Genomic DNA, 12312 nt, shown 5'->3' on the forward strand with positions numbered 1-12312 from the left:
ATAATTTGCATGGTTAAACACAACAAATATAGACTTATTTTTCCATTTTTACAAATCAAACTTTACCACTTGTTTTCTGTTTCGAAGAGGATACTTTCACTCTCGAACAGATCTTTCCAAACTTGATGTCGAACTTAAACTCATTCTAGGCTGAGCCTGAGGAGAGTTTTTCTTCAAGGGCAACCCTTGATCTACATTTTGACTCTCTACAACTTCAGACTATCTGTCTGCCTGACTCAGACTCAGACTTAAATTCTGACTTTCTTTTGGACTTGTTTCTAGAACATCTGATGTAGGATTTGCTACTGGTACTCTACTTGTAATAAGACTATCTGTCTCATCAGAAATAATCGAATCATTCCAACTTTCAACTCCTTCCACATCTGTAGGTAAAATATGGTCAATGTGAACAAACCTAACCTTTCCATGATCAAACATCTTGTCCAAATATGTTCGAGAGTCGCATATCCTCACTACGCTTCCTGGTAACCATTTTAACCAATTATGGTGATGGTTCTTCACTCTCACCTTCTGATTTAATTTCACACTTCTCTCTCTTATTTTACCTCTATCATGATTCTTTTTCTGTCTTAGTTGTTTCTCTTCTACTAACTGTGCCAAGTTTGGCTTCAACAACGAGAACCTGATTCGTGGTTGTCGTTTGAGAAACAATTCTGCTGGTGTTCTACCAGTAGTTGTATCAGGAGTATTACGATACATAATCAGAACATTTGCTAGTTTGTGATCCAATGACAACTGCCATTTCTTTGGATTTGGATCCAATATTTGCTTGTTGAGGACAGGGTTTTACAATTTGTACTGTGCACTCGGTGCACCATTTGAAGCAGGATGGTATGGTGGAACCTTGGTATGTTTCACACTGTTCCTGCTCATGAACTGTGAAAATTCTTCTAAACAAAATTGCGGCCCATTATCAGAAACAATTTCTTCTGGGACACCATATGAAGAAAACAATCTTTGCAAATTGTCTATTATTTTATTTGTTGTTATTTTCTGCATCGGAAATACTTCTACCCATTTCGAATGATTATCAATCACAATGAACAATTGTTGTCCTTCTAGCTCAGCAAAATCTACTTGTAACTTTTGCCACACCCTGGGAGGCCATTTCTATGGCTGTAATGGTACTGATGGTGGTATCTTGCTTACCGATTGACATATTGTACACTGACTGATGATGCACTCTGTATCTTTATCTAGACCTGGCCACCATAAGTAACTGTGTGCAAAACTCTTGGTCAGGCACATTCCCAGGTGCTGGTCATGAAGATCTCCTAACAACTTGGACCTGAACTTATTTGGGATAACTACTCTTGCACCCACATGATAAATCTTTATCGACTGATAATTCATTCCTATGGACGAAGTATGGATGAATATCTTCCTCTGATATCTGGTTTGGCCAGCCATTTGCTATACAATCATACACCTTTGACATAACTGAGTCATGCTTAGTAGCTCTACCAAGCTCTTCAGCTGTGACAGGCAACTGATCAATGTATGAAAAATAGAACACTTCTTCCTCATTGGGTGTAACTTGTGATGGGGATGGCAACCTGGACATAGCATCAGCATTACCATCTGACTTAGGTACAACAACAATGGGTATAGCCCAATAATTAGGTCTACTTTAGAGATAATGTTCTCAGTTTCTAGTCTTTTGAGTACTTGACCAACTTTCTCTTTGAGTTCGTATGGCATGGGATATGGCTTGCAGTAAACTGGTCAAGCATTCTTCTGTACCCTGACATTCACCTTGAAACCTAGGATTGCACTGCCTGTTTCACGGACACCTTTGGATACTGTTTGATGACATCATCCTTCGATGCAAATCTCGTTTCAACTCAAAAAATCTCACTCCAATCCAGTTTCAATGATCCCCACCTATTTCTACCTATTAAGGCTTGTCTCCTGCTATGACTAAGAGAGGTAAGCTCTGAAACTGATCCTTGTATTTTACCGGTACGGTGATACATCCTACCACAGGGATTTGCTCTCCTGAGTAGCCTCGCAGTTCTATGTTTGACTTTTCCAGTGAAAAATCACTCAACTTGTCGAGATATAACAATTCCAGTACTACGCTCACGGATGCACCAGTGTTGATTTCCATGGGTATCCTGGTTCCTGCAACGTCTACTTGGATGACGATACTTCATGAATTATTGTTAGGTACCGTTGTGCTCCTGATGACGTGTGTCTTCAGAACCTCCTCATCCTGAGGCTTCTGTTCAATGCTACATAATCTCTGGTGATTTCTACTTATAGCATAAAACAGCAGTTTACCCTTCAGTCGGCATGCCTTCGCAAGATATCCAGTTTTCTTGCAGAAGAAACACTCTGCCTTCACATACGTACAATTTTGAGCGATGTGTTGTCCCAATCACCGATAGCATGACTTCAATGCGCTGTTACCTTGGTCAGTTGCAGAGGCCTTGAGGTCCAACTGCCTTTTACTTCTAGCCTGAAGCCGAGTCACTTCGGTTGTCTGAAGACTGGAAATGGCGTGAAATTCTCGGGAATATTGGTCTGCCATACCCATCGACATAGCTGTCTTACAAGCTAAATCAAAAGTCAAGTTAGGGGTTGTCAACAACTTTCTTCTGATTGCTTTATTTTTCATTCCACAAACAATGTGGTCACGCAATGCTTGGTCCTGAAAGTTTACGAAATGACAGTGAATGGGAAGCTTTTTTAAAGCTACAATGTACTCACTGATACTCTCGTCAATGAATTGATTTCATATTCCAAAACATTAACTTTCAGCAACTTCCAGGGGCTCAGGACTGTCGTGCTAACAATCTCCGTCAGTGGCGGGCCCTTTGTCTTGTCAGGAACAAGCACATTTTTCAGGGTTGCATCCACCTCCAGGCCTGATTAAGTCAGGAAAATAGCCCGTTTTCTTTCTAACACCACCCGGTTACGGTTTTCATCATCGGGGACCTCGATGATACTTTTCGCGGTGAAAAACATTTCTAGCCACTCCATGTATGCTCGAAAGTCTCTCAGTCAGGATGGAACTCACCCAAGCACCCTATTATTCCCATAGGTGTGGCCATCTGGACTCTGGCAATGTTAACAGTGTGCTTGAAATTTACCTTGGATTTTTAGTTGTGTTGCAAATCAAAGAACCTCTCAAAGTCTCTCTGCTGGTTGGCTGGAACAGCCACCAAAAAAATTTCAGCTCGGGAATCCAGAAATCCCATCCTACATCGCCAATGTGATATCTTCCTTACAACATCACAAACACACACATACACAAGATGGCTGTACTGGAACTTGTCAGGTGACCTTGTCACATGATGCTTTTATTGTATATACGTGAGTAGTTACATTACCACAGTAGTCCACTAGGTGGATCAGTAGTCCACCAGGTTGAGCTCTATTATGTGATAGTGTAAAACAGCTGGTAGTGAATTGGAAACACATTTTACATCTCACAAAGATAACTTACTATTGCACAAAGTCAAAATGACCCATCCACATTCTCTCCCACACTAAAACCTCCTACTTTGTCTACACACACACTGAAAACCTATCTCTGACCAAGCTTTCAGTCACCTCTCTTTCTCACTAATACCGATGTCCACTTCATTCTTCCTCAGTGAAGCATCGTTTTATTTCTTTCTTCAAGGTGCTGTTACTGAAAGCATTTTCTGTTTTTGTTTTATCTCCGGTACCATTTATTAAAAAAACGCTGCAATTCAGATTTTCTACCTTCCAGTGTTGAACTGCTTCATTTACTTTAACAATTCTAGACAAGATAAACCAACATTGACTGCAGCCTTGTCACTCTCCTCCACTTGCCTCTCAACAGCTGGTGAAGTGGTTCCCCATTCAGTTACCTGTACAGAACCGGCCACATTATAACCACCCACCCTCCCTCCACTCCCAATCTATTGATATCAGATGCTAACGACCACACAGCACCATAACTGTTTGTACACTTCTGGTACGACCAATGATGTTCAACCAAAGTCACTCAGTATTGTCCCCTATGTGTGTGTATTGGGAGAGCACTGAGTAGTCAGTCAGGGCTGGACTGTAATTCTGTGCCTGTGCAGTGAGTAAAGTGAACCATATTTAGAAAATAATTGTCTCTGTGTTATGGTCACTGATGAGCTGTGTGAGAATGTTTCTGTTCACCTTTAACCCTTTAGCTATTTATTATCCAATCCAACAAGATCTGGTTGTTGATATTTGCCCAGTGTATTGCAATGTTATATTTACACCAATGTTCCAAAGAGAAAATACAGCCCAGTCTGTAGTAAAAGCATCTGATGTCTCTGTGCTCCCTGGACATTGTGTGGAACAGTGTTATTTCAGTAACTCTTTAATATCTACTGTAAGGTAGTTCTGGGCTTACCCAGATCCACATCAATAGTTTTGATGCTATTTTAATAAGAGTATTTTTTCTACACTTCACACAAATACACGTTCTTATCTTCTGTTCCAAAGCCCCACTCCCAGCTTTTCCTCTCTCCCTCCCCCAAAGCCCCACTCCCAGCCTTTGTCGTTTCCCCCTGCCCACCATCTCTCCTCTACATTCCCAACATTTCCATCCTTCCCTCTCCCGTTCATGGCCACTGATTCCCTGCCCTTCCCTCTTCCCTTAATCCTGCTCCTGGCTCAATGCTTATTTGAAGCTGAGAGTATGCAGCGCCTGGAATCACTTCCAATAGCAGCAGAACTGGGTTAGAAGTGACATTGAGGGGAGAGAGGCCAGTTTGTGTTCAATGCTGATATGTGCACCAGGCCCCCACATGCTGACTGTGGGCATGGTGCTGATGGTTGTAATGTATGGTTCCACTTTATATGTAACAGTTTTATATTAGTAACTCTTTAATATCCACTGTGAGGTAACTGCACTTACTGTTGGCCACAGAGAAATGTGCTTTTCCTGTGAGAATACTGGATCCATTTTCCTGCACTTCACACGTGTACAACTCCTGATCCTCTACTGCAACGTGTCTGACTATCAGATAGACTGTGTTATTTAGTCGGATCTGATCAGTGTTCCTCCTGTCCTGCTGAGATGAATCTCTGGGTTTCCATTGAAGACTGACTGTATCTGAGAGTTTGGAGATGGTACAGCTGAGTGTAACGTCACTGCCCACCACAGCTCTCTGTGGACTTCTCTCAACTGTGAAAAACAGATCAATAAGATTTAGTGTACGTCGTGACATGTACAATCCAATGATTAGGTTCTAACTGACAGTAGAATGTGCCCATTATCAATACTTGTAACTTGCTGCATTAAAGAGTCAGGCCAGGTTACACACAGTGCATTTTAATCAGTAAAATATTGGGCCCGAAATCTCTCGGTCCTGCTCCACCAATGTAAGTGAGGCAGAGTGGGGTCGATGAACTTTACCCCTGACCCTGCTGGAGTATCCGGGGTCAGGTCAAGGTTACACAGTATGGATGGTATTTGGGGATGGTCAGGTGAAGAAACTCACCAGAGGAGGGTGTGCTGGAAATGTAGCACCATATTATCAGACATGGAGAGGGCTCCAGTCCTACTCAGTTCTCTATGGGCCGAGCACACTGCAGTAAGACCAGCCAACACATGCACTGGGAGCCTGTTCACAAAACCCACCTCAAAGGTCATTACAGTCCCAGACATTATTTAAATGAGTGTGCTCCCAGAATGCTCCTGAGCAGAGCTCCAATCATTGAGCCTCCACGAGGAATGGAACTTCAGGAGACACTTGTTCTAAAAATGTTCACCCTGACGTTCAGTCCCACCGACAACATAACAAGTAAAAATCAAATCTTCAACAGGGACTTTATTTCCAATGCCAGGCAAATATAATGGTGGCATCCATTCGGTGCTGGCACCCAACACACTGGTGCCCGACCCATGTGGCATTCCCCATGTACCACGCACAATGTACCATGAGTGCCACTAACACGTGTAAATGGGTGGACTTTCTATCATGGTCAACTCGTGCTGGTGCAGTTTGGGCCAACACCTCAGGAACAATTTTCTTTTCTCTTGTCTATTGAATAGAGTAGGCTGAGGAGTGACCTGATAATGGTCTTTAAAATGATGAATGGTGTTGATCGAGTAGATACAGAGAGAGAGTTTCCACTTGTGGGGAAGAGCAGAACTAGAGGCCACCAATATAAGATAGTCACCCAAGAAATCCAATGGGTAATTCAGAAGAAACTTCTTTACCCAGAGAGTGGTGAGAATGTGGAACTCACTACCACAGGGAGGGGTTGAAGTGAATAGTATCGATGTATTTAAGGGGAGGCTGGATAAGCTTATGAGGGAGAAGGGAATGGAGGGTTATGCTGATAGATTTAGATGAGGTAAGACGGGAGGAGGATCCAGTGGAGCATAAACTGGACTGGTTGGGCCGAATGGCCTGTTTATGTTCTGTATATCCGATAGCTGAAGGCATGGTCACCGATGGTGAGATGAAGGAGGGGATTTACAAGAGGCGAGAGTTAGAGGAATGCAGTTATGGGGCATGGAAGGGATGGGTTGCATGGTTAGGGAAGGTTACAGTGACCTAAGGGTGAAGCCATGAAAGGATTTAAACACAGGGATGATAATCTTCAATTAGATTAATTGTGGGATCCGGAACCAATGTAGGTCCTCAAGAACAAGGGTGATGGATGAGTGGAACTTGGTGTTGGATAGAATTTGGACATCAGAGTTTTGAACAAGCTGAAGTTTACAGAGGGTAGAGGGTGTGATGCCGGCCAGGAAAACATTGCAATAGTCAAGTCTGGAGGTGACAAATACACGAATGAGAGTTTTAGCGGCAGATAGGCTGGAGTAGGGGAAGAGTCGGGCGGTATTGCAGAAGTGGAAGGGATACTCTATCTGTAACTGATATATAGCCACCATACAACCACAGGGGGCAGATGGATGTTTGATATTAACAATCAATTTAGTGGTTGGAGATCAATGGCTCATTCTATGTTTCCGAAACCCCTTAGTGACCCCTCGGGGCCATAAAAGGAGCAGCGAGCGATGGCCATGGGCAGTGTGGAGACCCCGACCTGCGAGGGAACATCAGCGGCAGGTCGGGCCATAAAAGGAGCAGTGAGCGATGGCCATGGGCAGTGTGGAGACCCCGACCTGCGAGGGAACATCAGCGGCAGGTCGGGCCATAAAAGGAGCAGTGAGCGATGGCCATGGGCAGTGTGGAGACCCCGACCTGCGAGGGAACATCAGCGGCAGGTCAGGCCATAAAAGGAGCAGTGAGCGATGGCCATGGGCAGTGTGGCTGCATACCACGGCAAGGTACTGCGCGAGCTGGTGCAGGAGGGCGACGGCAACCAAGAGTGAAGTCATCAAGGTCCAGGTCAGTGATTGGAGCGTGGGCAGATACAGCAGGAGCAGCGAGGTCGGGGTGAAGGAGCTGTGAGAGACTGTGGAGGGAGGTGATCGGGGCCCAGGGGAGGCATGAGTTCAGGGCCAGGGGCCCAGGGGCAGCACGGTCCAGCCCACACTGCGATATGTGTGCGCACTAGGCCCGTGCAGCAGAGCAGGTCTCCAGTTGTCTTGGGTAATCCTTGCCACTGGACCAAGACCTAGCTCTGTCAAGTCCGTGTGGTGGCTGGTGTGCAACGGTCACCCCACGTTAAAAAATCCACGCACTGACATCTTCCACCCTTCAACATGGAGTTCGGGATCGGGAATATTAGGTCCTTCATTGAAACACTTGTGAACTCGTCCTTTTTTTGGCGTTTCGAGGACCGCCTATGATGATGATATCCGATGTATTCCTATGTAATGGTCCAGGGACAGTACCGTCACGATCATATTTTGTCCATGATGATATTTCAGGATAGGATGATATTTTGTGTCAAGTTCATTTGACGGTGACCTTCGCCTCATTTAGATGTTCCACCCATCAATCAACCAGGATGTGAAGCTGTTCAGCAACATCTTTTGTTGGCACCATTTAAAGATTTTGATTTATTTACACTAAAGATTTTAAATATTATTGAATTGACACAATATACCTATTTTTCTCTGTCATGTTCCTTCCCGCTTTCCTGAAGGCGTTAACTCTTTGGCAGAGCACAAGTTCCACAGACACCCCACATCCTCTGGGACCTGAACCAAGTGCCACATCTAACGGGTTCAGTGGGCACCAATCAGGAGCAGTGATACTGGCCCATCGTATACCTGTCCCACAGTGCTGAGGCCTATTACTACAGTGACCTATTGGTTGGCAGACAGGAAGCAGAGAGTCAGGATAAACGGGTCTTTTTCAGAATGTCAGGCAGTGACTAGTGGAGTGCCGCAGGGCTCAGTGCTGGGACCCCAGCTCTTTACAATATACATCAATGAATTGGATGAAAGAATTGAGTGTAATATCTCCAAGTTTGCAGATGACACTAAGCTGGGTAGGTGGGAGGACGCTACGAGGCTGCAGGGTGACTTGGACAGGTTAGGTGAGTGGAATTCCCTGCCGCAGAGAGTTGTTGATGCCAGTTCATTGGATATATTCAAGAGGGAGTTAGATATGACGCTTACGGCTAAAGGGATCAAGGCATATGGAGAGAAATCAGGAAAGGGGTACTGAGGTGAATGATCAGCCATGATCTTGAATGGTGGTGCAGGCTCGAAGGGTCAAATGGCCTACTCCTGCACCTATTTTCTATGTTTCTATGTTTCTATCTTACAGAGAGTGCGTCAGTGTACAGACCATAATACTCTCTGTGGGCTAGATTCCTCCGTTTGCTATTTCTGGTGAAATTATCAACACATTTTTACTCATGTTGACTATTTCAGGAGAAACAACGAACAAAATCTTTCCCCTGTTTAATGAGAGCTGCTCTCTGCACTGGGTGATATCAATCTCACGTGGTCCTGGCAATCTCTCATCATTACATGTGAAATTATTTACCGAGAATCGTTTTGTTGACCTTTTTCTGCTCTTTGTCCCACTCACCTTTGATCCCAAATAGTTCGTACAGTTTCAGGGTTTTATTACTCGGCTGTGTTTGAGTTAAGATGAATGATCCCGCAAGTTTAAATGTGGGATTGTAAATTCTTAGATTGATGGTACCAGAATCCTGCCGTACTTTACTGTACAAGTCCTGATCTCCAGTCTGATCATTCCATTGTGCGTCCCACCAGCCCGAACTCCTCTTGTGAAAAGTTAGCAGCTGCTGCATTACTTGCCCTGAGTGTGCTTTCCATTCCCAGACAACAGGGCCATCCCCAGGATTGTCTGGTCCTTTTAATCGAATGTCAGCTCTCTCATCTAAAAAATAAATATGATTGGTGTTTCCTGTTGGAAAAAGAAACAATGTCAGCACTTTGATATCAAATCACAATTCCTTAATCCAATGTTAGTAATTATTTATTAGTTCATTTATTTACAGTCATATTTGTATATTTAACTGATCATGTTACCTTCACTGCAGTCACTATTACAGAGAAAAACAGAACAATTCCATTATACATTCAGTGTATCCATTACTAGAGTTATAAAAACATACAGCATTACTACAATTATCAACATAAAAAGAGAGGAAATAGTTCATTCCAGGTTACAGGATATAAAGGCTCCAAATATCTTAAAAAAATGTATTCATGGGATGTGATCGTCACTGCCAAGCCCGACATTTATTGTCCATCACTAACTGCCCCTTGAGAAGGTGGTGGTGAGCCGCCTTCTTGAACCGCTGCAGTCCGTGTGGTGAAGGTGCTCCCACAGTGCTGTTCGGGAGGGAGTTCCAGGATTGTGATCCAGCGACGATGAATGAACGGCCGATATATTTCAAGTCAGGATGGTGTGTGACTCGGAGGGGAACGTGGAGGTGGTGGTGTTCCCATGTGCCTCCTGCACTTGTCTATCGAGGTGGTAGAGGTCGCGGGTTTGCGAGTTGCTGCCGAAGAAGCCTTGAGAGTCGTCTGATCGGGCTGTAATTGGCCAGATTGGATTTGTCCTCCATTTGTGGACAGGACTTACCTGGGCAGTTTCCCACATTGTCAGGTCGATGCCAGTGTGGTAGCTGTACTGGAACAGCTTGGCGAGAGACGCGGCTAGTTCTGGAGCACAAGTCTTCAGCACAACAGTCAGGATGCTGTTGGGACCTATAGCCTTTGCTGTATCCAGTGCGCTCAGCCGTTTCTTGGTATCACGTGGAGTGAATCGACTTGGCTGAAGTCTGGCTTCTGTAATTGTTGGGACCTCAGGTGGAGGCCAATATGGATCATCCACTCGGCACTTCTGGCTGAAGATGGTTGTAAACGCTTCAGCCTTGTCTTTTGCACTCACGTGCTGGGTTCCGCCATCGTTGAGGATGGGGATATTCATGGAGACTCCTCCTCCAGTTGTTACATTCATGACTGGATGTGGCAGAACTGCAGAGCTTTGATCTGGTCCGTTGATTGTGGGATCGCTTAGCTCTGTCTATAGCATGCTGTTTCTGCTGTGTAGCATGTATGTAGTCTTGTGTTGCAGATTCTCCAGGTTGGCACTTCATTTTCAAGTACGCCTGGTGCTGCTCCTGGCATGCTCTTCTCCACTCCTCATTGAACCAGGGTTGGTCCCCTGGCTCGATGGTAACAGTAGAGTGAGGGATATGTCGGGCCATGAGGTTACAGATTGTGGTGGAATACAATTCTGCTGCTGCTGATGGCCCACAGCGCCTCAGGGATGACCAGATTTGATCTTCTAGATCTGTTCTGAATCTATCCCATTGAGCACGGTGGTAGTTCCACACAACACGATGGAGGGTGTCCTCAGTGTGAAGATGGGACTTTGCCTCCACAATGACTGTGTGGTGGTCACTGCTACCAATGCTGTCATGGACAGAAGCATCTGTGACAGGTAGATTGGTGAGGACAAGGTCAAGTAGGTTGCTCTCTCATGTTGGTTCTCTCACCACCTGCCGCAGGCCCAGTCTGGGAGCTATGTCCTTCAGGACTCGGCCAGTTCGGTCAGTAGTGGTGCTACCGAGCCACTCCTGGTGATGGACATTGAAGTCCCCCACCCAGAGTACATTCTGTGCCCTTGCTACCCTCAGTGCTTCTACCAAGTGGTGTTGAACATGGAGGAGAACTGATTCATCAGCTGAGGGAGGGCGGTAGGTGGGAATCAGCAGGAGGTTTCTGTGTCCATGTTTGACCTGAAGCCATGAGACCCCATGGGGTCCGGAGTCAATGTTGAGGACTCCCAGGGCCACTCCCTCCGCACTGTATACCACTGAGCCACCACCTCGGGTGGGTCTGTCCTGCCGGTGGGATGGTGATGGAGGAGTCTGGGACATTGTCTGAACGGTATGATTGTGTGAGTATGAGTATGTCAGGCTGTTGCTTGACTGGTCAGTGGGACAGCTCTCCCAATTTTACCACAAGTCCCCAGACATTGGTGAGGAGGACTTTGCCGGGTGAGCTGGGCTGGGTGGGCCGTTATCGTGCCCGAAGCCAGTGCCAAGGTCGATGTCGGATGGTCCGTCCGGTTTTATTCTTATTATTGTTTTTCATTGCGGTTTGTTACAACTGAGTGGCTTGCTATGTGATTGCAGAGGGCAGTTAAGGGTCAACCACATCTGAGGCCTTGCAGAGAGCAAGGGGAGAGGCGTTGAAGTGTGTCAGCACTGTGTGGAGCATCCACATAGAGCTTCCTTCAGTTCCCCAATAGTGCTCCGGGTCCCACCCCCAAAGGAAGTGCAGCGCGTGAGATTGTGTTCCACTTCCTGTGTGGGGCAATTCCGGGCGCTGAAAGTCCTGGCCCCAGAAACTTACTGCCCCAATCAGGGCACAGGGCAAGCTTTCCCCCAAAGTATTGTTAGATCATTGTGGCCAGTGATTATTCCTTTTCTCTGTACTTCAGCAATTGTAAAAATGTTTTTTTGAATTAATTCTTGTGATATGAGCATCACTGCCAAGGCCACCCTTTAGTGGCCCTCCCTAATTGCCCGTGAGAAGCTGATGGTAAGCCGCCTTCCTGAACCGCAGAGGGCAGTTCAAAGTCAATCACATTGCTGTGGGTCTGGAGTCACATGTAGGCCAGACCGGGTAGGGCATTAGTGAACCAGATGGGGATTATAGCAATCAGATAGTTTCATGGTAACCATAACTGATAATAGCTTTTCATTCCAGATTTTAACTCACTGAATATTTTATTCCCCAGTTGCCGTGGTGGGATTTGAACTCTGGCCTCTGGATCATTAGTCCAGGCCTCTGGATTACTGGCCCAGTAACATAACCACTATGAATATAAGAACATAAGAAATAGGAGCAGGAGTAGGCCATACGACCCCTCGAGCCTGCTCCGCCATTCAATAAAATCATGGCTGATCCGATCATGG

The 12312-nt window shown here is 45.5% G+C and overlaps 1 protein-coding gene across 2 annotated transcripts in view; it reads right to left on the minus strand.

The window, feature by feature from the left end:
• LOC139261888 (uncharacterized) overlaps positions 1-12312 on the minus strand; it is a 71891-nt gene that overhangs the window by 44341 nt on the left and 15238 nt on the right. For both annotated transcript variants that reach the window (XM_070877095.1, XM_070877094.1), the window contains exons 3-4: positions 8940-9281; positions 4892-5161 (exon numbers count right to left, since the gene is read on the minus strand). In XM_070877095.1, the coding sequence (XP_070733196.1) occupies positions 4892-5161; positions 8940-9281 (612 nt within the window). The remainder of the gene's footprint in view (positions 1-4891; positions 5162-8939; positions 9282-12312) is intronic.

Source organism: Pristiophorus japonicus, chromosome 1 (assembly GCF_044704955.1).
Source record: "Pristiophorus japonicus isolate sPriJap1 chromosome 1, sPriJap1.hap1, whole genome shotgun sequence".
Lineage (NCBI taxonomy): Eukaryota > Metazoa > Chordata > Chondrichthyes > Pristiophoridae > Pristiophorus > Pristiophorus japonicus.